The sequence below is a fragment of the Tursiops truncatus genome, chromosome 15, assembly GCF_011762595.2.
Source record: "Tursiops truncatus isolate mTurTru1 chromosome 15, mTurTru1.mat.Y, whole genome shotgun sequence".
NCBI lineage: Eukaryota > Metazoa > Chordata > Mammalia > Artiodactyla > Delphinidae > Tursiops > Tursiops truncatus.
This window is the reverse complement of record NC_047048.1, coordinates 28,761,874-28,785,513: the sequence shown is the minus strand read 5'-3', so window position 1 is coordinate 28,785,513 and position 23,640 is coordinate 28,761,874. Positions and strand designations below refer to the sequence as shown.

Sequence of the window (23,640 nt, the reverse complement as noted above, 5' to 3'; positions counted from 1 at the left end):
TACACATATATAAAATAGATAACTAATAAGGACCTACTGTAGAGCACAGGGAACTCTACTCAATGCTCCGTAATGACCTACATGGGAACAGAATCTAAAAAAGAGTGGCTATATGTATCACTTTGCTGTACAGCCGAAAGTAACACAGCATTGTAAATCAACTATATTCCAATAAAAATTAATTTAAAAAAAAAAGAGAGGAGATTCTAAGAGTTCTTATCACAAGGAAATAATTTTTTTTCCTTTTCTTTTTCTGTATCTCTATGAGATGATGGATGTTGACTAAACTTACTATAGTTATTTCACAATAGATGTAAGTCAGATCAGTATGCTGTACATGTTAAAGTTATACAGTGCTGTATGTCAATTACATCTCAATAAAACTGGGGAGAAAACCGATTGGTAAATGTCCACTGTCCTACAATAACTTTTCTATAGGTTGGAAATTATTCAAAATAAAGATTAGGGGAAAACTAAGACGTTCCCCAAATGATGGTGCAGTGAAATCTGGGGAGCACTGAGATTCTGTGTGATGTGTGGGTACAGGGCCTGGCACACAGTAGGTGCTCTATAAACAAAGGCAGCCTGGCCCAGGGCAGGGAGGGCTTTTAACAAAACTGGGTGGCTGGTGGGATAATGAAGTGACCAGCTAGTGATTTTTAATCACTCACTCATTTACACATCCTGTCATTCCTTCATTCATTCATTCTTTCTTTCATTCATTCACTACGCGCACCTACTATGTACTGGGCCCTGTGCCAGGTGCTGGGCACACCCTCCAGGATCTCCTGATCTGGGGAAGAGGGGCAGACAGAAATAAACAACGGCAGCAGCACGGAGGGAGGGGGAATCATGGGTCTCATGGGTCCTCCTGTCTTCCCCCAGGACCTCCAGATGCTACACACAGGGCAGATGCATGAGTGCGGGAGATGCTGGGGGTTCCAGGTAAAAATGGGATTTGTGGACACAGGGCACGAAGACACGCAAAGACCCGTGGGAAGGCAGACGGGACACCTGGGAGGTGACGCTGGCTCAGCTCATCTGAGGCCGTGTCATCTGATCCAGCGACCGGGAGCGTGCCAGGCCGGGTGAGGCGGCACCAGGCGGGCAGAGCCTCCCCTGGCTCCTAAGGGTCTCGGCCTGGCTGGGGGCCGCAGGGGCTATAGCCCAGGAATGTAAACCTGGGCCTGTTTGGGAAAGCTGGAGCCAGGGGTTTCCGAGCGTCGCCCACGGGGGCCTGTGCAGCCGGCAGACAGATGTGGATGTGTTAACACTCTCCACACCCGCCTCGGGCAGGGCACCTGGAACCAGTTAGGAGCTCGGGGGAGGCGGGGACACAGTTACCTTGGTTGAGGCTGAGGCTCTGCTGGGGCAGCAGCCTAGGAGGATGGGGAGGTGATGCCGGCCTGAGAGCCGCAGCTCTTTGCTGGAAAGAAAGAGGATGTGAGAGGCCTGGCTTGAGCGCACCCTGTCCAGGGCCTCCAGGGCCGGGTCAGGACCAAGCCAACCTCCCCAGCAGAGGGGTGGAGACTCAGGAACCCAGCAGCAGAAGAGCCGATAAAGGGCTATTCACACGCCCCGAGGCCCGAGGGCCATGGGTTGTAATGGTCGGGGCTGCAGCCTGCCCCCAGGCGACCTGAGTTTGAATCCCAGCTTGGCCTCTGCCTGGTCCTGGGCAGGGACATTGGGCAAGTCCCTCAGTTTCCCCTTCAGCACAGGGGCTGGGTGGTACCGGGAGGCACGTCTTCTGGAGGCCCACCGACGGGCCCCCTCGGGCTTGGCCAGTGGAGCCTCAGCAGAGAGGACGGTGGGATTTAAACCCGGGCTCCCTCCCAGCACCCCTTCCTTGCCTCTTCAGGCTGGGGTGCTCATGTCTCCCCACTGCTGCCAGCCCTGGGGGCTGTCCTGGCCTGGTGGTGCCTCTACACCAGGGTGTCTCACCCTCAGCGCAGCTGACACCTTGGGCCACACGATTCACTGTCGTGGGCTGACCTGTGCGTTACAGGGGTCTGGCAGCACCTCTGGCCCCCGCCCACTAGGAGCCAGTAGCATCCCATGCCGAGTCGTAACAACCAGACATTTCCCCAGACATTGCCAGACACTCCTGGGTGGGCACACTCGCCCCCAGGTGAGAACCACTGGCCACCTGACTTCATCTGACTGTAAGACCCCCGACCCCGGCACCCAGTAGGTCCCTGGATTGAAGAGCCGTAATAGTTACTAATATGTACTCGAGGCCTGGGATGCATTTAGTTTGTGAGACCAAGAACTCCTCATCCATGTCCTGCCCCCAGAGGTCAAAGATATTTTATCAGCCGTGTGACCTTGGGTAAGTCACTTGGCCTCTCTGAGCCTCCCTTGTCACACCTGTGCAGTGGGGCTGTAGGTCAGGAGTGCTCAGCTGTGGTCTCCCTCACTCATTCCTCTCCTCTCAGGGCCCCCAGAGTGTAGAGAACCCCTCACCTGAGCGCCCGGTTCTGGCCACGGATGTTGAAGACCAGGCAGGCTTGAGAATCACAGGTCAGCTGCAGGGAAGAACTCATCTCCTCCTCTGTCCAGAGCTCCCAGAACATGAGCTGAAGAGGGATCGGGGGGAGAAGGCTGTGAGGTGTGGGGAGGGTAGGGGCCTGAGGACCCTCACAGGCCAGGCCATGCTCCACAGCCCCAGCATGTCCCTGTCCCCCCCCAGCCCGGCGTGGCAGACGCCCATCAGGCCTGGCCCCATCTAACAACCTCTTGGACGGTGAGGACCCTTGGGCAGGGCCTGGACTGGCTCCCTCACTGCAGCCCAGGTTGCCTACTGTGGGCCCCCAGTGCAGACCTGCGCCCCTGACGTCGGCAAAGAATGACCTCCCCACGGGTCTTCCATCATCCGGTCCTGAGGCCAGGAAAAGGGGATTCAGATGAAGTCAGGGGAGAAGCGAGCTCGGGCTGCTCCGTTGTGGGTTACAGTGACGCAGACCCTCTGCGTGAACAGTGACATCCTGGCCCTCCAGGACTCCTCCCACGGCAGAGTGCAGTGAGGGGCAGGGGGATTGCTGGATAGTCCAAAACAGGAGGTTGGAAAAGAGGCTTTGATGCGTGCGCTCTGTGACTCGTGGGGGAGTGGGAGGGCCCAGCCAAGCAAGGTGAGTTCACACCAAACGACAGTGGCTGGGACATGGCGCCATGCAGTGGGGCCACAGCACGTTTCCCTTCTCAGAGGTTGTTGGCGGCGAGCATCTCATGGAAGGGCCCCGTACCAAGCCTGAGTCCCTATTTTGATGTCTACTTGTTATGTGACCTTGGGCAGGTCACCTAGGCACTCATGTGTGACCCAGAGATGATGATGATGATGATGATTAGTTACCACCATCATCATCACCACCAGAGCAGCAGAAGCTTCTAAAACATCTGCTTCACCAACACGCCGTCCCAGGTGCATTCCTGGTACTCCTCGCTCCATCCTCACAACCCCCACATTATCGATACAATTATTATCCCCATTTCACAGATGAGGAGATGGAAGGCACAGAGAGGTTAAGGAATTTGCCCAAGGCCACACAGCCAGCAAAAGGCAGAGCTGGGACTACCTCCGGAGACGGCATTCCGTAACAACTGTGCCACTCTGCCTCTCGCTGGGGTGTCAGGTGATGAGTCAATGCATATAAAACCCTTAGAATGGTGCCGAGCACGCAGTAGGTGCTCTACAAATGGAAGCTGAGCTTTGATTTTGATTAAAAAGTGGAAGGGCGGAAAGGACACAGCATCAGGAACTGGAACACAGAGATGCAGGGGGCCAGTCCACACCAGCCCCACAGCTGGGAATACAGAGGTCACTCAGTAGACACTGGTTACAATTATTACTATTATTAATAAAGCCTTTACAAACTGTAAAGTGCTGGAGAGACACAAGGCAAGAGCATCCCGGTCAATCGTGCACACAGTGGTCCTCTGCTCCCGGGAACAGGATGGGAGTTGACAGAATTAGGAGGGAGCCTGCCCCTGCCCAGGCTGGCCACCCACTCCTCACCTGGCTGGCGAAGGGCAGGCCCAGCCTCCGGAGAGCGGGCGCCGTGTGGCTGACATTCACCACCAGCTCCAGAGGGCCGTTCACCGGCCAGGCCACCAGGGCTGCCACGTCCACGCTGATCCCACCATCCCCACTTTGGAGGACCACATGGGCCTGGGTCTGGGTCTCTAAAGGCAGAGAATGGCAAAGGCTGCTAGAGACTGGGGTTCACCTCCCTTCCCAGTTTAGGGTCGCACCCTGAGGATACCAGTGGGATTGACCCTGGGCAAGTGTTTCACCTCTCTGAGTCCCAGTGACATCATCTGTCATGAGGCGTCCCCCAATCTAGGCCTGGCCAGTTCCTTCTCTCATTGGAGTCGCTGCTGACAGGACAACTCCTCCGAGGAGCCCCCCATGACTGCCCATCTAAAGGACCTCCCAGCGCTTCCTGCTCCCTCCCCTGCCAGAAGGTCAGCTCCATGATGGGAGGGCCTTTCGTCTGTTTCATTCCCTGCTATAACCCCAGCACTTAGCACAGCCCCAGCCAGACACATCATAGGTGTCCGGTACTTGTTGAGGGAATGAACAAACCAATGATGCGTCTCTTCAGGGTCAATCAAATATCAAATCAATATCAAATAATACTGACCTGCAGCTTGCCTGGCCCAGGCTGGAGGGTCTCTGTCCCCTCCCACCCCACAGGGGCATCTCTTCCAGTCCTCTGCCTCCCGTTGGGCTGCCCCTCATCTTCGCAGCAGGTAAAAACTCTCCAGAAAAGGAGAGTCCAGGATCTGGCCCAGCCCCGTCACCTGCCACTTGGGCCTAGCAGGGTGGGTGGCCCTCTCTGGCAGACACAGACAAGCCTGGCAGCTCTGAGCCTCAGTCTCCTCACCTATAAAGTGGGCACAGCCCGCCCACCTCGAGGGACATTGCCAAGATCAACTGAGATTCCACATCTGCGAACACCTGTGCATGGGGCACATAGCAGGTCTCAGGAAGGGGTCGTTTCCTTCCTTCATCATGCAATGTTCAACCACGTGCACCTACTATGTGTTGGGGGCATGAGGAACGAGGGGACACACAGTGAAGGGGACCAAGTCCTCTTGCCCGGGGAGGTTCCAGATTGTGGGAAGTCACCAAGAATGTTGATGCCAGGCAGAAAACGCCCCCCGAGGGACTGGGACGGCAGTGGGTGGGGGGTGAGAGGTCACCCTGGCTGGAGGCCAGCACACCAGGCCTCCTGGCCCCGGGCAACTGGAGTGTGGAAATTATCCCTGGGACGACTGTCCTATTACTTTCCCCCCACACCCCCTACAAACCCTTCCTCAGAGCAGTCTGTGAGGTCAGCGCATACTGAGACAGTCGCCTGTCTGATCCAGGCGCCTGTCTGATCCAGGACCCCGCTCACCCCACAGGATGCTGAGAGCCGAGGATGGAAGAGTTTGAGACCAGAAGAAGATGACCCAAGGGACTCGGGGGCACACAGGGATCCTGATCTCCACAATCTACACAGGGGTCAAAGGGTGGCTCTGGAGTCATACCACCTGGATTCATCATTAACCAGCTGTGCAGCCCGGAACAAGTGACTCAACCTCTCTGTACTTCTGTTCCTCCCTTGCAGAATGGGGATGGTGTTACTAACCCCTCTCTCATATGTTCACACATTCACTCAACAGATGATTAATTGAACACCTACTATCTGTCACTCTTCAAACAAACATCATCCCCGTCCTTGTGGAGTGTACATTCTAGTGTGGGGTGAGTGGAAGACAGGCAATGAGAAATAAAGATATTTAAAAAGTAAGTTACACGGTATGTTAGAATGACAAAGCCAGGGAGAGGGATGGGGAGAGCTGGAGAGAGGTGGGGGTGCAAATAAATAGGTGGAGCAGGCAAGGCTTCACTGAGGAGACGACATTTGAGAAATACCCAAAGGAGGTGAGAGAGTGACTGTGGGGAAGAGCATTCTGGGCAGAGGGAATAGCCTGTACAAAGGTCCTGAGGCAGGAGCAAGCCTCATGCGTTGGAGGAATATCAAGGAGTGGAATGAGCAGGGGCCAGGAGAGAGGTCAGAGGTTAGGGTGTGGCTCCTGAGGGCCCGAAGGCCCCACTGGGGGCTTCAACTTTCCCTTGGTGTGCATGGGATGGCTGAGCAGATTCCCTCAGCTCCTGTGTACTGAGGACTTGCCTGGTATGTACGCAGTAAGCATTCAATCAATGGTGGCTATTATCACTGTCATCTTCCCTTCCTCCTCCAATATGGGTTAAACTGTTTCCCCCTAAAGATTATGTTGAAGTCCTCAGTCCCTGACCTGTGAATGCAGCCTTATTTGGAAATAGGGTCTCTGAGGCGGTAACCAAGCCAAGATGAGGCGCTAGATTGGGACGGGCCCTCGTCCGATGACTGGCATCCTCATAAAAAGAAGAGAAGAGGCAGAGACACAGGGGCAGAGATTGCAGTGATGCGGCCACAAGCCCAGGAGCCCCTGGGGCCACCAGGAGCTAGAAGAGGCAGGGAAGGATTTTCCCCTGAAGACTTTGGAAGGAGCATGGCCCTGACAACACCTGATTTCTGACTTCCGGCCCCCAGAACGGCGGGAGAATAAACTTCTGTTGTTTTAAGCCACCCAGTTTATGGTACGTTGCTTTGGCGGCCCTGGGAAGTGAATAGACGCTCCCTTAGGAGTGAGGCTCCAAGGCCAAGGGTGTGCTGGTTAGTCCTGGAGCTCAGGGTCAACTGGGCCTTAGGCTGGCGGGCAGTCCCCACATGGGGGAAGCCAGCTCTCATCCATGGGCAGTGCCTGGCGGCCTTACCGCGTGTCTGCAGCTCGGCGCTGATGCGGGCCTCTGCTGGGAACCCCGCCTGCCATAGGGCCTGGCTGTCGTGCTCACTCCAGCCAGAAAGCTCCAGGCGCCCATCGCGGTGATGGCAGCTCACAGAGTAGTTCAGAGACGTGACCCCTGCCGAGACGCGTCCCGAATTCTCAAAGCCAGAGTCACTGTCGTGAACGTCCACGGAGACCTGGAATGACACCCAGGAGATGCTGGACCACCCTGCACAGAGAGCGTCAGCCCAGCCCAGCTGGCACCAGCTCCCACAAACCCTGGGGTTTTGTACCACCCATGCCGCTGGGATGGGAAGAACCGGGACCCCTTCAAGGAAGCAGGTTGGAGGTTACACGTGGCCAACTACACGTGTGCTGTTTTGCTGGTGGTGAGGGGCTCTGCCTGCTGAGGAGTGACTGCTACCAGGTACAGGGTTCCCATCTGGGGCGATGAAAACGTTCTGAATTAGAGAGTAGTCGCACAAATTTATGAATGTACTAAGTGCCCCTAAATTGTACACTTTAAAATAGTTCAAATGGTCAATACATATTTTGCCACAATAAAAAAGTTAACAATAAAATTTTTTCCAATTTTTTCAAAAAGTTAAAAATACACACCTTGGCCCTCAAAGGCCTTTGAGTTCGCAACCTCCCCACCATGTGTACGTAAGTTAATCACTGGAGCCACGACAGCACGGCAGCCATCACTGGCCAAACACGCAGTGCGTGGCAACAGGTGGCGAGGCCCCTCCCTGCTTTATGTCACCCACTCTATAAAGTGGGAAGTGTCACTCCATCATTCAACGATGCTGACTGAGCACCTACTACATGCTGGGCCCTGTTAAACCTAGGGATGCTGTCACGCACACGACAGACAGAAATGTCTGACCCCGTGGAGCTTAAACACCAGCAGTGGGAGACAGACCAGGACAAGGTCAAAGGCGTCACGTGTCAAACAATGGCAAGATGATGGAAAAGAGAAAGCTGGGAAGAGGCTAGGAAGGGTGTGAAATAAGAAGAAAGATATAGATATAGATGTCTCTGCCCCCGGTTCCTGCTAATGTTTGGTCTTTGACCCCAGTCCTGACACAGAGCCCCTGTACCCTTGTAAATTCTTGAGTGATGGGGGTGACAGGAGCATCTGACGTGGAGCTCCTGAGTCCCTTAGAATTTCCTGGATGATAGGAGAGTCTTTTGTGCTAATGAGGTGACTCTTGGGGGGCTCCTGGGTGGAGGCTGGTCAATCCAGGTTGACTTCAAGGGTTTGACTGCACGACTGGAAGGATGGACGAGGTGCCATTTGCCGAGATGGGGAGACGGGGAGGGGCAGGTCGGGGATGTTGGCCTGTCTGGTTTGGAACAGTCAGGTCGGAGGTGCCTGCCAGGCATCCGAGTGGAGATCCAGCAGGCAGGTGGGTCTACGGGTCTGGGGTTCAGTGGAGGGAGAAATGGGGGACATGGCAGTGCAGAGACGGCACTGGTGTGAGACTGGATGAGCGCATGAAGGGAGTGTGTGTGGAAAACGGGGAAAAAGAGGGCTGAGGACAAGCGCCAGGTCTGCTGGGAGCGCGAGGAGCTCTGGAGGAGGAGAGTGTGTAACAGCCCCGGGGCACATGGCTGGGCAAGAAAAATGAGTATTAGCACCCCCAATTTCCAGATGAGGAGACTGAGGCTCAGAGGGAGGTCCGAACCTTGTTCTACCATCCCTTTGTCTCTGAGGTATTTCCAGAAAGGTTTGTTGAATGAATGAATGAATGAATGATTTCCACTCTCACTGGTACTTGCTGAGGCTGACCTGCAGGCCCAGCTTGTCCTCCACCCACAGCGTCTGCAGTGTGGGGATGTTGTGCTGGAACGTGCAGTCTAGGGAGATGTGCTCCGGCCACCTAGTGAAGGTCAGCTCCTCAGACACCTGTCAGGGTGGATGACCGTGGGACTGGGGCTGTTGGGCTGGGCCATCCCCACAGCCCCCAGCCCCCCAAGGCCCCGTCAGCAGAGCCCCCACCTGTCTGCCATCCACTCCAACCTGCAGGGTGTGTCTGTAGCTGGGCCCGAGCCTCTCGGTGGTCAGGTCCAGCAGGACGTGGGCTGGGAGGGCCAAGGGCTGAAGCAGGTTGTGTGTGAGCAGCAAGTTTACCTCCTGCTGGGTCTACAATAGAGCAAGAGAAACCAAGACTCGTGTGAGATACCATGAAGAGATATTTGTACACCCGTGTTCATAGCAGCACTCGTAACAATAGCCAAAGGGTGGAAGCGACCCAAGTGTCCACTGATGAATAAATGGCTCAACAAAATCTGGTCCATCCACCCAATGCAATGCTATTCAGCCTTAAAAAGGAAGGAAATCAACAGAGCTCGGGGGAGGGGAAAATGAGGAGTTATTGTTTAGTGGGTATAGAGTTTCAGTTTTGCTAGATGAAAAGAGTTCTGGAGATGGATGGTGGTGATGTTTGCACAAAAATGTGAACATACTTAATACCGCTGAACTGTGTACTAAAAAGCGGTTAAGATGGTAAATTCTGTTATGCATATCACACCACAATAAAAACAGTTTTAAAATAAAATAAAAACACGTATGTGATTAATTAATACAATAATATACAATAAGAAACCGGACACTGTCCAAGTGCTAATGGATAGGATAGATAGATGAACTGTGATAGAGGCACGCCATGGAATACTATACAGCAGTGAAAAAGGATAATCAACACAGAGTGGGGGAATCTCACAAACATAATGTCGAACAAAACAAGGCAGATGCAAAAGGGAGCACGCTGTGTGCTTCCATGAACGTGACATTAAAGAAGTCGTGTGAACGGTGGCTCCTGGGGAGTTAGGAAGGGGAAAGGACAGCTGAGGGACTTCTCCTTGGAAGCCTCATTCCTCTACTCATGGGCCTTGATGCTCTCATATGCCAGGGTCCTCTTTGGAGCTCAGCGGGTATCCAAATGCTTCTCCTCGGGCCTCGGGGGCACATGGCCTCAGCACCCCTTCCCAGGCCACCCTGGGTACCCCACCCATCCACACCCTCACCTCGGTGGTGTTGAGAATGAGCAGCCCCCGTAGTGTGTTGGCATCCACGGTGACCAGCACCTGGGCGTCCACAGCCATGGAGTTCACCATGATGTAGCCGGAGCCATCCACTCGACCCGGGACCCCCAGGGCCTGGAGGGGTTTAAGGAGATGGAAGCAGGGCTTCTTAACTAGGGTGGGGTCCCAAGTGGGCATCAGGGGTCCTATAATCCCCCTTGAACTGACCACAAAATGGGGCATGTGCCCATGAAAATCTCTACAGGAGAGGGTTTGTGACTTTGATCAGGTTCCCAGAGTGCCCAAGGTCCCCACATCGGTGGCCCTCCACTGTTCAACGAGCTTCCCCCACCCCCTTCCACCTCCCCAAACTACGAGGATCGCATCTTTATACCCAAGAGAACCACATCCTGTGAAACCAACTGGCCAAGAGTCTTCCAACCACTGGCAGCTGAGAACGTGCATCTCCCCACCTCTCCTCCCCGATCCCCTCCGCCTTCCCAGGCGCACAGAACTCAAACACCTGCTCCCAAGAGGCAGACGGGAGCCTGTCCAGGAAGCAGCCTGCAAGGCTGGCCCACGTGGGCATCTCTCTCTGCTGCTCCCGCAAGCACATCCCAGAGCACATCGGTAGTGTGGTTTCCTCTAATCCTGAGAGTGGAGGAGGCCTTTGCACCCCGTTTATGATGATGAAACTGAAGCCCAGGGAGGAACAGTGATTTGCTCAAGGTCACCAGAGACGGCGCAGAATTGCCATTCAGAGTCTGGCGTTCCCTGGCCTCAAAGGCGGCCTTCCCAGCACCCAGGTCGGCTGCCCAACTCTCCACCTGTCTGACACAGCGTTAGACTCTGGTAGCCCTTCCCTCCTCTTGGAGTCCTTTCCTCCCCAGCCTTCTCCCTGGGGGTTTCTCCTCCTCTTGGCCTGTTCTTCTTGGTACCCTTGGCCACTTCGTTCTCATCCCTCCAGCTCTGCAGCCTGAGCGCTTAGTCTCCACCCACCCCACAGCCATGTCAGCCAGTCTGTGGCTTTAAATGTGACCCCTTAGAGGTGGAGCCCTCCAGTCCAGACCACAGCCGACCTCCCGCCTCGAGAACTGCCCCCAACATCTCCACTTGAGCGTTTAAGAGCCCTGTCAAATTTAACACATCCAAAATAGGCCTGGAGTTGGTGACACCACTTCCCCAACCCTCCTCCTCCATCCACCATTCTCCCCACTCGGAGAACAGCAGCCCCAAACCTCTCATCATGTACGACAAAAGCACAGTCGCCATCCACTCCCCTCTTTTTCTCACACCCACATGCAACTTCTATCCAGTCCTCTGAGATGGATCCCGAATCCAAGTGTGCTCCCACCCCATGGGCTTTTTATAAAACAGGAGTCAGCAAACAATGGCCCACAGGCCACATCCAGCCCACTGCCTGTTGTAAATAAAGCTTTATTGGAACACAGACATGCCCACATAGTGCATATTGTCTATGGCGCTTCGTACTACAAGAGCAGCACCGAGCAGTTACAACAGCGGCTGAACGGCCTGCAAAGCCAAAGATATTTACTATATGAACTTCTATAGAGATGGGTTGCTGACCCCAGTCCTAGAGAATACCCTTCCCTCTCCAGCCCTGCCTCAGGGCCTTTGCACTGGCCATACTTAGAATACCCTTTCCCCAGACACAAAACAATGCTACTCCCTCCTCTCCTTCAAGTCTGTGCTCAAACGTCATCCTGTCTTTGGGGCCAATCTTGACCGACTATAAAATTGCAACATGTGCCCTGTTTTTTACGCCCCCCTTTCCCACTTTCTCTCTCCCCTTAGCCCTCACCACTGTGTGATACACTCCACAGTTCAGTGATTTATTCTGGGGGTTGCCAGTCTGCCCCAGGCAGGCATTCATATCTGCTTTGTTTATGGGCGTATGTCCAGGGCACAGAGGAGCTCCTCAGTAAGTATCTGAGGAGTCCATCCCTCCAGGGTTCACCCAATCTCTCTGGTTTGGGCAGTGGTCAAAAAGGAGGCCCCTGTCCTGTCCCCTGGAGACTCTGGTGCCCACCCCTCCTGCTCACCCCTGGCACACCTACCTGCAGGGCCTCACAGGAGCTCTCGGACAGCACCCGCCATTGCAGCCAGGGGTCCAGCTGCAGCTCGCCGCTGCCCCAAAGCTCGCAGGCCCCCGCGTGCAGCTCCAGGCCCAGCTGGTGTCCGGCCTCCCACCCAAGCTGGACGGTCAGCGAGGCCTCTGGGGGAATGGAGTGCAGTGAAAGCAGCGTGTGCCTCATCTTCGCTCGAAGTGTGGCCTCGGATGGGTGCAGGGCCACCGCCAAGGTCAGGGAGGCAGTCTGGCCGGCCGCTGCGAGGACCCCTGAAGCTTCTGCTTCCCTACCTGAGGCCTGCAGGGAGCCACTGAGCTGTACCCCTGCTGGGAGGCCCAAGCCCTGCAGGACCATAGAGAGCGGGGTCGGAAGGTGGTCCCACATCAGGAGTGACCCTGATTCTCCATCTTCTACCCTCTTACCCCTCCAGCCCTGCCTACCAGCTTGTGCCCCTCCCCATTACAGTAAAAACAAACTGCGGCAGCAATCGTCATACACGACAATTGTCCATTGTAGAACACTTGGTACGTGCACAGCCTCATGCTAAGTAACTCACAAGAATGTCCTCTTTTCACCCTATTTGATGGCTCTGAAATGGGTAGGTAATATCCCCATATTACAGATGGGAAAACTGAAGCTCAAAGAGGCGAAGTAATTGTCCAGGGTCATATAGCTAGTAAGTAGCAGAGCCAAGGTTTGAACCTGATCTGTCTTCAGTCTATGCTTCAGACTGGGGCTGGTTCAATTTAAATTAAAATAAAGTAAAAGAAAGAATTCAGGTTCTTCTGTAGCACTAGTGAGCCCATTTTAAGCTACACATGGCTGGCAGCTCCTGTCCTGGATATCAAATAATGAAACATTTCCATCATCATAGAAAGTTCTAGTGGGCAGAACTGCTTTATCCCGTGATGCACTACTCTCTCATGGCCCAATCCTGTGTTGACCTGATTAACACTGACAGAGCATCTGTGGGTGCCCAGCCCTATGCTCAGGGATGCCGAGTGGACCAGACTCTGTCCCGGTGCCCAGGAAGCTCCGTCAGGAGACAGGGGAGTGACCTGTCCCACTCAGACAAGGGCACCAGTCCTCTCTGCTGACCCAGACTCCAGCGTCAGGGATTCCCCTCCCCCAAACATCACAGGACAATTCTCAGACCATCTCTCAGCTCAGATAAAACCCAGCCTGTGGTTTTTAACAGGTTATGAAACCAAGATGTGACTGTTCCCCACTGTCAGCTGAGGACAGCTTCCGTCATTCCCTTCCTGCCCTCAGAATTTTACTAAGAAGACAGACTTTTATAAGAGTTTATATTCAGAATTTATATTCTGAATCTGTGGTCCTTTAGTTTCACAGCGCGCCTCTCATCTCTCCCAGCCTCGATTTCCTCATCTGCCGAATGGGAATGTGGGATTAGTGATAAGAGGAACCAAGTATCCGACAGGGTTTTTGGGAAATAGTAGCTGGGGTCTTGGGAAGCCCCTGGAGGGGAGTGTCAGCCAGGCTCAGGCCTCATGCTGACAGGGGCTCTGGATGCTGCCTGTCCAGTCACTTTGCTGGCCCGCCATACGCACCTCCAGCAGCGGGCAGCCCGGCTCAGTGGTCAGTGTCCATGTGCTGTGGTTCTCAGCTTGCTGCTCCAGCACACCCCGCAGCTGGCACGGCCCCATCCGGAGGGCCAGGGAGCCGCGGCTGGTGCGGGGGCCGGGCCGGGCAGTCAGGCTGATGGCGCTCCCGGGCGGCAGGCCCAGGCGACCCAGAAGGGGCAGGGAGTGGGTCAGGTGCCCCAGGGCAGAAGGCTGGGCCCCGCAGGTACGGGCCAGCTGCAGGTGGGCGTCTCCGTGGTCACTGCGGAGGCCTGCGGCCAGGTCGAATTCACAGGGTCCCCAGCTCAGGCGGCCCTCGGAGTGCAGGGCCTGTGGGATTCCAGTTGCCTGGAATATGGGGAAAGTGGTCAGATTTAGGGGCAGCTCCAGAAGCCAAGGTGGGGGAGCTGGAGACGGGCCTGGGTGCGAAGAGGGCAGCGGTGGACCCACAGCCTGAACTCTACCAGCACCTCCCTCTGCAAGGTGACTGATACCGAGGGTATCCCATGGAGAGGTTCGGGCTCAAGCTCTGGCTGCACCACTAACTCGGTTGTTCCAACCTGCAACCTCAGCTTACCCATCTCTAAAATGGGAGTTGATTCATAGCATCAGAAGTTGCTGGGAGATGTAAGAAAGTTAATACCTGTGAGCCCAGAGCCAGGCACCCAGAAAGCACCGGCTATTGGAAATACATCACTAACATCAATGTTCACTGGCTGGAGGGTAGACACCTTAAGCAACTCGTTCCCCTGGGGCCCAGGACGCACCCCACATGGGGGCAGGGACCCAAGATGGGGATGAAAGGAGGGGTACAAGCAGCCCCTTCCTCCCAGGGCTGAGGACCGAAGGGGCCTCAGAGGGCACTCAGCACACGTGCCTAACGAATACCAGCTGCTGCTTCGTACGATTCTCATTCTCACTCCCGGAGCCTCAACCCCAGGAACGGGGCAAGTGAGATGTGAGAACAGAATCAACTTGAGCCCCAGAAAGGAAGCGAACCGGTGTCTCAGGAAGACCCTTTGCAAAAGGGGAGAAAATTCAGTTCTGGTCCCATCTTTGGCTCAAAGCTTTGTAGTCAACGAGTCCCCCAGTTCAAGTGACAATGGCAAAAAAAGACTAAAGTTTCTCATGCTGAGTGCAGAGCTGGGCCTACAGCAGGCGGTTAATAACTTGTGGAGGGAGGTGGGAACCTACATTGACCGGTGGGGTGGGGGCTTACCTCCAGCAGGGGGCAGTGATTCACCAGGGCCAGGGTCCAGTTGTGCATGGCGTTGGCCTCTGTCCTGACGTCCCCATGAGCAGTCAGGGTGCATGGGCCCAGGGCCACCTCCAGCTGGGCCCTGGGGGGTTCGTCTCTCCCGACGGACACTCGGATGTGGTTGTCGGGGGGCACCCCCAGCGCTTGAAGTGGAGGCCATGTGTGCTGGAGGCTGGTGTCCAGGTAGGCATGGCGGCCGCAGGCTGTGTGGACGTGGGCCCGGGCGAAAGTGTCCCCAGAAGATACCTGAGCCGCCAGGCTGGCCCCAAAGACATGGACCAGGAAGGAGCCATTCAAGGTAAGCACAGCTGGATTCTGCCGCCAAGAAAGGCAAGGTGAGCCCGAGCGGGTGTCCCTACAACACCCCACCAAGTGTGTCCACCGCCTGCCTGTCCACAGGTGGTCAAGGGAGCCCCCATGCCCCAGGGGCACCCACCACCACCCCTTAACAGGTGATGCTCACGTGAAGCACTTCTCTCTGAAGAGCTGAAACCGGCCTCCCAGGGAGTCAAGAAATTCGACAGTTCAGAGCACTTTAGGGCCCCTGACGCCCGCTCCCCCGCTCCCCATGAGGCCTTTGGGTCCTCCCTCCCGTTTCCTCCTCTCTTTTCCATAATGGAACCTCGGGCCTCTCAACCTCTCTGGTCTGGACACGTCCCACTTAACGCCTCGAATGGAAGTCACTGCATCTCTAAGTAGTGTACCTGGGGGTCCTGGAGTGTCTGCACGCCCGTGACAGAACCAGGAGCTGCTCTCAGCCCTTTCCTGTCACCCAGTGCTCATCTGTCCACCTGGGGTGGGGACGGCACCACTGATGACAGGGTGAATGCACGTATCACCCCCACCACAGCTACATGGAGGCCACAGAGGAGCCACGGAGCTCGGGGTGGCCGCCCACGGGGCACAGCCCACGGATTCTCCCGCCTGGACGTTGCTGACCTGCTCTAGGACTAAGGAATGCCCAATTTCCAGCCCTTTCCTGGAATTCCAGACCACGGCTCTCGGAGGGAAGGGCCGTCCATTCATGGCTCTTGTCCTAACCTTCCCGCTCAGTTAGTCTTTTCCGAAGTCACCCTCGCGCCCCAGCCCTGAGTCTTTCTCGCAGGTGCAGCTGCTAACTCCACGTGCCCCCTCGGTCTTAGGTTTCCTCTGGGGGGAGGCAGCCCATCTGTCTAGCTCATTAAGACCCTTTCAATCCTCATCCTCAATTCTCTTGGCTAACCGTCCTGCCATTCAGGCCACTGTGTGACCTTGGGAAGGTGACTTCACCTCCCTGAGCCTCAGTTTCCACATCTGTAAAATGAGATCATGCTTCCCTGGTAGCTGAAACCACGCCAAAAGAGAGGATACCAAATTGAGATGGGACCTGACATGCGCTGGCCCATTTCATGCTCGACAGTGCAAGGTAGGTGTTGCCACCTGCAGTTTACTGATGACGAGGCTGAGGCTCAGAGAGGTTAACGCCTGGCTAAAAGTCACACAGCAGGTGAGTGGCAGGTCTGGGCAGGAAGTTGTGTTGGTCTGATTTTCTGGTCCCTGTACTGGGTGGAGCTGCTACCACTGCCAAGCTGGAGGCATGAAAGTACTGCATCTTTTACGCTCACAGAGGTGAAGCTGGCAGACACAGTCCTCCCAAGGAGGCCATGTTCCCTCTATCCGGACAGCCAGGCGGTGAGCCCATAGCACCAGCTCCCAGGATCCCCAGGCAGGGCCCCAGGCCAGACACCCTGCAGCATCCACTCAGCACCTCCAGGCTCATGTCTGCCTGGCCCCAGAGCAGACCCTAAGGAGCAGAAAAACCTCTGTCCTCCTCCTCCCCCAGGCCGTCCTCAGGGCTGTGCTCACGGGCTGGCCCCCCAGAGCCAGCTGGACTGAGAGCTCAGCTGAGCCAGGCCTACCACAAGCTGCCCACCCAGCCGCCCACAGGGCAGCACTGACAAGGTCTGCAGGCAACCCCAGTGGTCGCCCCACGTCCAGTTCACCCACAGCTCTTGGCCCAGGAGCCACAGGACCCCGCTGGAGATCAGGGAGTCCAGGCCTTGTGCTCAGGTCTCCCAGCCATGCCTTGCCTTCGAAGGAGAGGACCTACTCTCCACCTGCACCCTGGCCCGGGAGAGCTCGGAGCTACTTAAGCTGTGCTGTGCCCCAGCCCGGGCAGCATGCGTGCCTGTGAGCCCCACGCTCTGTCTCCCTCCAAAGACCCAGCTATGCCTGTCACCAGCCCAGCTCACCGCGGCAGAGGCTGGCTTGAAACACTTGGATTCTGGGTCACTGTCTAAGTGTGCTTACAGAAGGGACCACCCATCTGCTGTCAGGTTGGGCTGGGTCCCCTCAGGGCTGGGAGCCCAGATGCATGTTACTGGGGACGTGAAGGGCTTGGAGGAGGGGACCATGTGGGTCGGCCTGGCAGTGGCCACAGGCCCTAAGCCATCCAGCAGGCAGCCCCTGGTGCTCAGCCTGTGCCCACCCCCCCCCCAGGAGGCAGACCACCATCTCCCACCCTGCCCTGCCTGTGACAGAGACCCCTGTACCTCGTGAGGCCACCCAGTGACGTCCCCCCAGCAGAGCCCTGACAGCTGGGCAGGCGAAGCGTCTCCACTGCAGTTGACCTAGGGAGACAAGCAGGGTGGCTAGGGGGCATGTGTAGGCATGAGGTGTCTCTCCCCGATCTTAACCCTGGACAGAGTACTGAGATACAGCTTGACCCCATCTCCCTTTGTGAAGGCCTCCCTGGGAAGATAACCCCCAAAGAGAGGTTTGTGCAGACCTAAGTGCTAACCCACAGAATCGTCAAAAACAGAAGTAACCAGAAAAAAACAGAAGTAACCTGAGTGCCAGGTTCTAACTGGTTCCTCATCTGATCCTCAAGGTAAACGTGGGAGGCAGGGATTATTAACAGTCCCATTTTGCAGATGAGAACACTGAGGCACAGAAAGAGTAAGCAGCTGGACTAAAGTTGCACAATTGGTAAGTGATGAAGCAGGCTGGATTCGGGCCGCATGGCTGGCTCGCTCACCCTGACACTCGGACACATTGGATGGTTTAGCCACACCTGTGCCAGGCCCAGAGGTGGTTTCCTGCCTTTTGTTCTTGAGAACAATGCAAAAGACAGCTGTGTGTGTGTTTCCTTGTCTAGTGTTCCGGGTTTCTCCAGGGGAGGTAACCAGGAACACGAGCTGAAGGGTGAGAGTCTCAGCAGTTTTCATTTTACTAGATAGACCCAGAGCGCCTCTGAGGGAGCTGCCTCAAATACACTTCCATTTATGAGGGCAGGGGAGGGAGCGTTGACAGAGGGACAGGAGGACAAGTGGACAGAAGACAGAGAAGAAGAGTAGAAGGCAGGGTGGGGAGGAAGGAAGGGAGGGTGGATGGATGGGAGGAGAGGGTGGGAGGAAAGGAGAAAGGATGGATGGGAAAGGAGGATGGGAAATTTGGTGAGAGGCTGGGAGGGAAGGTGGGAGGGGCTGGGACGGTGAGAGGGGCAAGCTGGTGGGAGGGGCTACGGAGGTGGGAGGGGCAAGCTGGTGGGAGCTGGGAAGGTGACTAGAGAAGTTGCATAGGCAGTGGGCCCCGCCCAAATGGGGACTTTGGGTCATTTACCTGCAACCTTGAGAGGCCGTGGTGCAGCCCCAGGGCCAGCCCCCAGCGGCCGCCGGCTCCCTTCCTCTCCAGGGCTACACGAAGCTGATCGCCATCCACGTTCACCACCAGCGCGACCGCCAGACTGGGTCCCACGCTCTGCGAGAAGCAAAGCTGTGGGTGTCTCTCAGGCCCACTGCCCCCACAGGGCCCGGGCCCAGCCCCCTCACCCACCTGCAAGTGCCCGCGGCCGTCCACGGAGAAGGGGAGGCCCCAGCGCCTGAGGCCGGGCACCGTGTGGCCAAGGCTGGCACGGAGCCGGCTGCCCAGGGCGCTGGTGACCAGGCCCTCCAGGCCAAGGGCAGCATGCAGCTGCCGCTCTGCACTACGCAGCATCACATGCACTGAGAGGTTGGAAGCCACGTGGCTGTGCAGTAGGAGCATCTCTGCCTGGGAGGGGAGTCCTGGGGATGAGAGGAACCAGAAGATGGCACACAACACGGGAGCCAGAACAGGGTCACTGACAGCCCTCCTTCTCTCTGGAGGGTCCCCTGAGCCCTGAGGCAGACAAACCCCCCAGCTCCCACCTACTACCTACAATGGCCACACCTAGCAAGTGATAGGCCCCGTGTCCCCTTTGGATTCCTACCTCCCCAAAGACAGGGCATGGGCTCTCAGAAAGCACGAGGGGAACAGAGGTCTGATCCTGTGCTCTCCTCTTGTTGCTGCACCTTTGGGCCCCCCCAGGTCCCATGGAAATGTCCCCAAGAAGCTAGAGCTGGGGGTGTCCAAGCTATTTCTTAACCACAGTGCCGAGAACATCCTGGAGGCCCTGCTAGACCAGGCTTCCAAGCTGGAGAAGCCAGACTGGGGGCAGAGTCCTGGGGGAGGGGCCAGTGGCAGGGGCGCCTGCCTCCAGTTTGGAGGTGTGTCTGTACTGGGTAGCAACCAGTGTTCTGGCTGAATAACAGCCCAGGGAAGATGGAGGCACTGGGAGAAGCTGGTAGGGGGAGGAAATAGAGCTGGAAGGTGGGTTTGGGGACTGGGGGCTCCTTTAACTCCCTAGGCTTCAGGCCCTAGGAGTCTTTGGGGGAGGAAGCCATTGGGCCCTATCCACCCCTCCTACCTGCCTCACGCAAGGTGTTGATGTTGTGACTCAGTGTGACCGAGAGCTGGCTGTGCCCAGGGCCCCAGATGCAGACTCCACCCAGAGCTAGGCTGACCGTGTCAGCATGGAGGCTGGCCTGGCCCTCAAGGCTCCCCGTCTGGGCCTGCAGTCGCCCCCTCAGCTGGAGCTCTCCTGGCAAGGCCTGGCTGCCATTCTGGACAAGGATGCAGGTCACACTGTGCACACTGGTGCTGTTCCCTGCCTTCTCATGCTTGTCCCGCAAGAGGAATCCCAGCACAGCTGAGCCGGCAGTGACCTTGATGGTACCTGCAGAGGATGGGAGAGAACCCATACAAAAAAGGGGGTCAGCCCAGGGTACTGGGCTGCTTTGGGAAGGAAGGCAAAGAATCCTGGGGCAGGAAGTTCCTAGATCCATGATAAAATTCTAATTCATGTCGGAGAGAGCATATCTGGGAAATGGACCAAATTAAACCACCTCTCCTGCAGGATGCCCCAAGGACCAAGCAAGCTAATTCACAATTAAAAGAGATTTGGCCGAAAAGCAGCAAGCCTGATGAGGCGTGTCTGTTAATACCAGTGCTGAATCCTGCTCAGGAGAGTCACGGATCAACGTGATAGAAAGCCCCCATTTTACAGACAACAAAACTGAGACCCAGAAAGCCTCGAGGGGTCCAACCTGGAATTCTACGGAGAGAAAAATTGCTCAGAGGTCTCTTCCACCCACTTGAGAAAAAGATTCCACACCCTTAAGCTAGTCCCACACACCCTTAAGCTAGTCCCATTCCAATACATAACTCATGCATTTAGAGAAATTCTTGCTTTTATCAGAACCATTTACATCTCCTGACCCCATGGGGCTCCAGTAGGGTCTTGACATGGTTCAAATGCCCTTATACCTCTCTCCTTTCATTCAAGGTTTGACTCGGGGGTCACCACCTCCAAGAAGCCTTGCTTGGCCTTTCTGCACCCCCAGGCTGGGTTAGACACCCTTGTTCTGTGCTACCAGACATAGAGCTCTTGCTAACCTCTATCACAGAGTCCAGAGCACTTTCTATACAGATGGGAATTTCTCGCAGAATCTTGAAATCATCTTTTTCAAATTCCTTACATTTTAGGGCCCTATGTCACCATGCCCTACAAGATGTTAACCAGTGTGAAATAATGCCAATAGAACAGTGTGGAATCGAGGAATAGACCCATACACAAATTGTCAATTGATTTTTGACAAAAGTGCAAAGGTAACTAACCGGGAAAAGGATAGTCTTTTTAATAAATGTGCTGAATTGTTTGGAAATCCACATGTGAAAAAACTATTGTGAACTTTACCCAAACAGATACACAAATTAATTCAAAATTAACCATATAAGAAAAGGGAACCCTCCTACACTGTTGGTGAAAATGTAAACTGGTGCAGCCATTATGGAGAACAGTAAGGAGGGTCTTGAAAAATATAAAAATAGAGTTACCATATGATCCAGCAATTCCACTCCTGAGCATATATCCAGGAAAGATGAAAATTCTAATTCGAAAAGATACAGGCACCCCAATGTTCATTGCAACAGTATTTACAATAGCCAAGACATGGAAGCAACCTAAGTGTCCATCAACAGATGAACGGATAAAGAAGATGTGGTGCATATATACAATGGAATATTAGCCATAAGAAAAGAATGAAATATGCTATCTGCAACAGCATGGATGGACCTGGAGATTATCCACATTATATTAAGTTAATTAAGTCAGACAGAGAAAGACAAATATCATATGATATTGCTTATATGCGGAATCTAAGAAAAAAATGATACAAACGAACTTATTTACAAAACAGACTTAGAGAACGAACTTATGGTTACCAGGGGGGAGGGTGGGGGAGGGAAGGATTGGGAGTTGGGAACTGACATGTACACACTACTATATTTAAAATAGATTACCAACAAGGACCTACTGTATAGCACAAGGAACTCTGCTCAATATTCTGTAATAACCTAAATGGGAAAAGAATTTGAAAAAGAATAGATACATGTATATGCTTAACTGAATCACTCTGCTGTGCACCTGAAACTGACACAACATTGTTAATATGCTCCAATATAAAATTAAAATTTTAAAAAAATAAATAAAAGAAAAGATACATGCACCCCAATGTTCATAGCAGCATTATTTACAATAGCCAAGCCCTGGAGGCAACCTAAGTGTTCATCAGCAGATGAATGGATAAAGAAGTTGTGGTATAACAGATGTCGAGGACAAACATATGGACACCAAGGGGGGAAAGTGGCAGGGGTGGTGGTGGTGGTGTGATGAATTGGGAGATTGGGATTGACATGTATACACTGATGTGTATAAAATAGATAACTAATAAGAACCTGCTGTATAAAAAAATAAATAAAATAAAATTAAAAAAAAAAAGATGTGGTACAGATATGCAATGGAATATTACTCAACCATAAAAAAGAATAAAATATGCCATTGCAGCAGCATGGATGGACCTGGAGATTATCATACTAAGTGAAGTAAGTCAGAGAAAGACAAATATCAATATCATATGCGAGCACTTATATGTGGAATCTAAAATATGACTCAAATGAACTTATTTACAAAACAGAAGCAGACTCACAGACATAGAAAACAAACTTATGGTTACCAAAGGGGAAAGGGTGAAGGAGGGATAAATTAGGAATTTGGGATTAACAGATACACACTACTGTATATAAAACAGATAAACAACAAGGTCCTGCTCTATAGCACAGGAAACTGTATTCCATATCTTGTAATAACCTATAATGGAAGACAATCTGAAAAAGATATATATATATATATATATATATATATATATAAAACGAATCACTTTGCTATACACTTGAAACTAACGCAACATTGGAAATCAACTGTACTTCAATAATAAATAAATAAAATTAACCACACACCTAAACTTAAAACCTAATATCATAACACTTCTAGAAAAAAAATATGAGAGAAAAATTTGTGGCCTCAGCCAAATATTTCTACCTCCACTTTTCAAAAGACACCATTAAAAAAATAAAAAGACATAGATCAGGAGAAGATATTTTAAAACCCCTGATAAAGGACTTGTATAAATGGTTCCCTAATTCAATAATAAAAAACAAGCCACTTGATTTTTTAAATGGGCAAAAGGTTTGAATAGACACTTCACCAAAAAAGATTTACAAGTGGCAAATAAGGCAATGAAAAGATGTTTGACAAAATTAGTCATTAGGGAAATGCAAATTAAGACCAAAATGAGATACAACTACAAAAACAATTCGGCTGATCAAAGAAACAAACAAACAAAAAAACCCAAAGCCAAAAACTGCCAGTACAAATTGCTAGCAAGGATGCAGAGCAACTAGAACGCTCACACATCGCTGGTGGGAATGGACAATGGGGCTGCTACTCTGGAAACAGTCTGGCAGGTTCCTATAAACATATACTTGCCACACAACCCGGCAATCCTACTCCTAGGTATTCACCCAAGAGAAATGAAACCATATGTTCCCACAAAAACCTATAGACCAATGATTATTGAAGCTTTATTCATAATTGGAAATTACGGGAAACAACTCAAATATCCTTCAGCTGTGAATGGATAACCTGCAGTATATCCATAGAATAGAATATTACTCACCAGGAAAAAGGAAAAAGAACTACTGATACATACAACTTTGATGAACCTCAACCACATTACGTTGGGCAAAAGATCCCATACTCAAAGCTTACGTGTTGTATGATTCCATTTCATGTGACATCCTGGAATAGCCCAAACCATAGGGACAGACAACATCTCAGTGGTTGCCAGGGACAGGGGGTGGGGGAAAGGCTGATGACAATGAGCAGCAGGAAGGAAATTTTTGGGGTGATGGAACTATTCTGTATCAGGACTGTGTTGATGGGTACACAACTGTATGAGTTTATCAAAACTTGAAGGGGTTTTCCCCATATGTAAATTGTACCCCAAGAAATTATACCTTAATAATTGCCTTCAAAAATGTGGGCCTCCCTGGTGGCGCAGTGGTTGAGAGTCCGCCTGCCGATGCAGGGGACACGGGTTCGTGCCCCGGTCCGGGAGGATCCCACATGCCGCGGAGCGGCTGGGCCCGTGAGCCGTGGCCACTGAGCCTGCGCGTCCGGAGCCTG

At 53.5% G+C, this 23,640-nt stretch overlaps 1 protein-coding gene across 1 annotated transcript in view; it reads right to left on the bottom strand.

Annotated features, from left to right (window-relative positions):
• LOC101325118 (uncharacterized) overlaps positions 1–23,640 on the bottom strand; it is a 288,914-nt gene that overhangs the window by 25,573 nt on the left and 239,701 nt on the right. Inside the window, exons 42-55 of the mRNA XM_073793232.1 lie at positions 19,483–19,791; positions 18,591–18,820; positions 18,378–18,515; positions 17,309–17,386; positions 14,739–15,092; positions 13,508–13,867; positions 11,925–12,278; positions 9,850–9,981; positions 8,822–8,965; positions 8,612–8,728; positions 6,806–7,013; positions 4,013–4,179; positions 2,464–2,576; positions 1,345–1,426 (exon numbers count right to left, since the gene is read on the bottom strand). Coding sequence (XP_073649333.1) covers positions 1,345–1,426; positions 2,464–2,576; positions 4,013–4,179; positions 6,806–7,013; positions 8,612–8,728; positions 8,822–8,965; positions 9,850–9,981; positions 11,925–12,278; positions 13,508–13,867; positions 14,739–15,092; positions 17,309–17,386; positions 18,378–18,515; positions 18,591–18,820; positions 19,483–19,791 — 2,786 coding nt within the window. The remainder of the gene's footprint in view (positions 1–1,344; positions 1,427–2,463; positions 2,577–4,012; positions 4,180–6,805; positions 7,014–8,611; positions 8,729–8,821; positions 8,966–9,849; positions 9,982–11,924; positions 12,279–13,507; positions 13,868–14,738; positions 15,093–17,308; positions 17,387–18,377; positions 18,516–18,590; positions 18,821–19,482; positions 19,792–23,640) is intronic.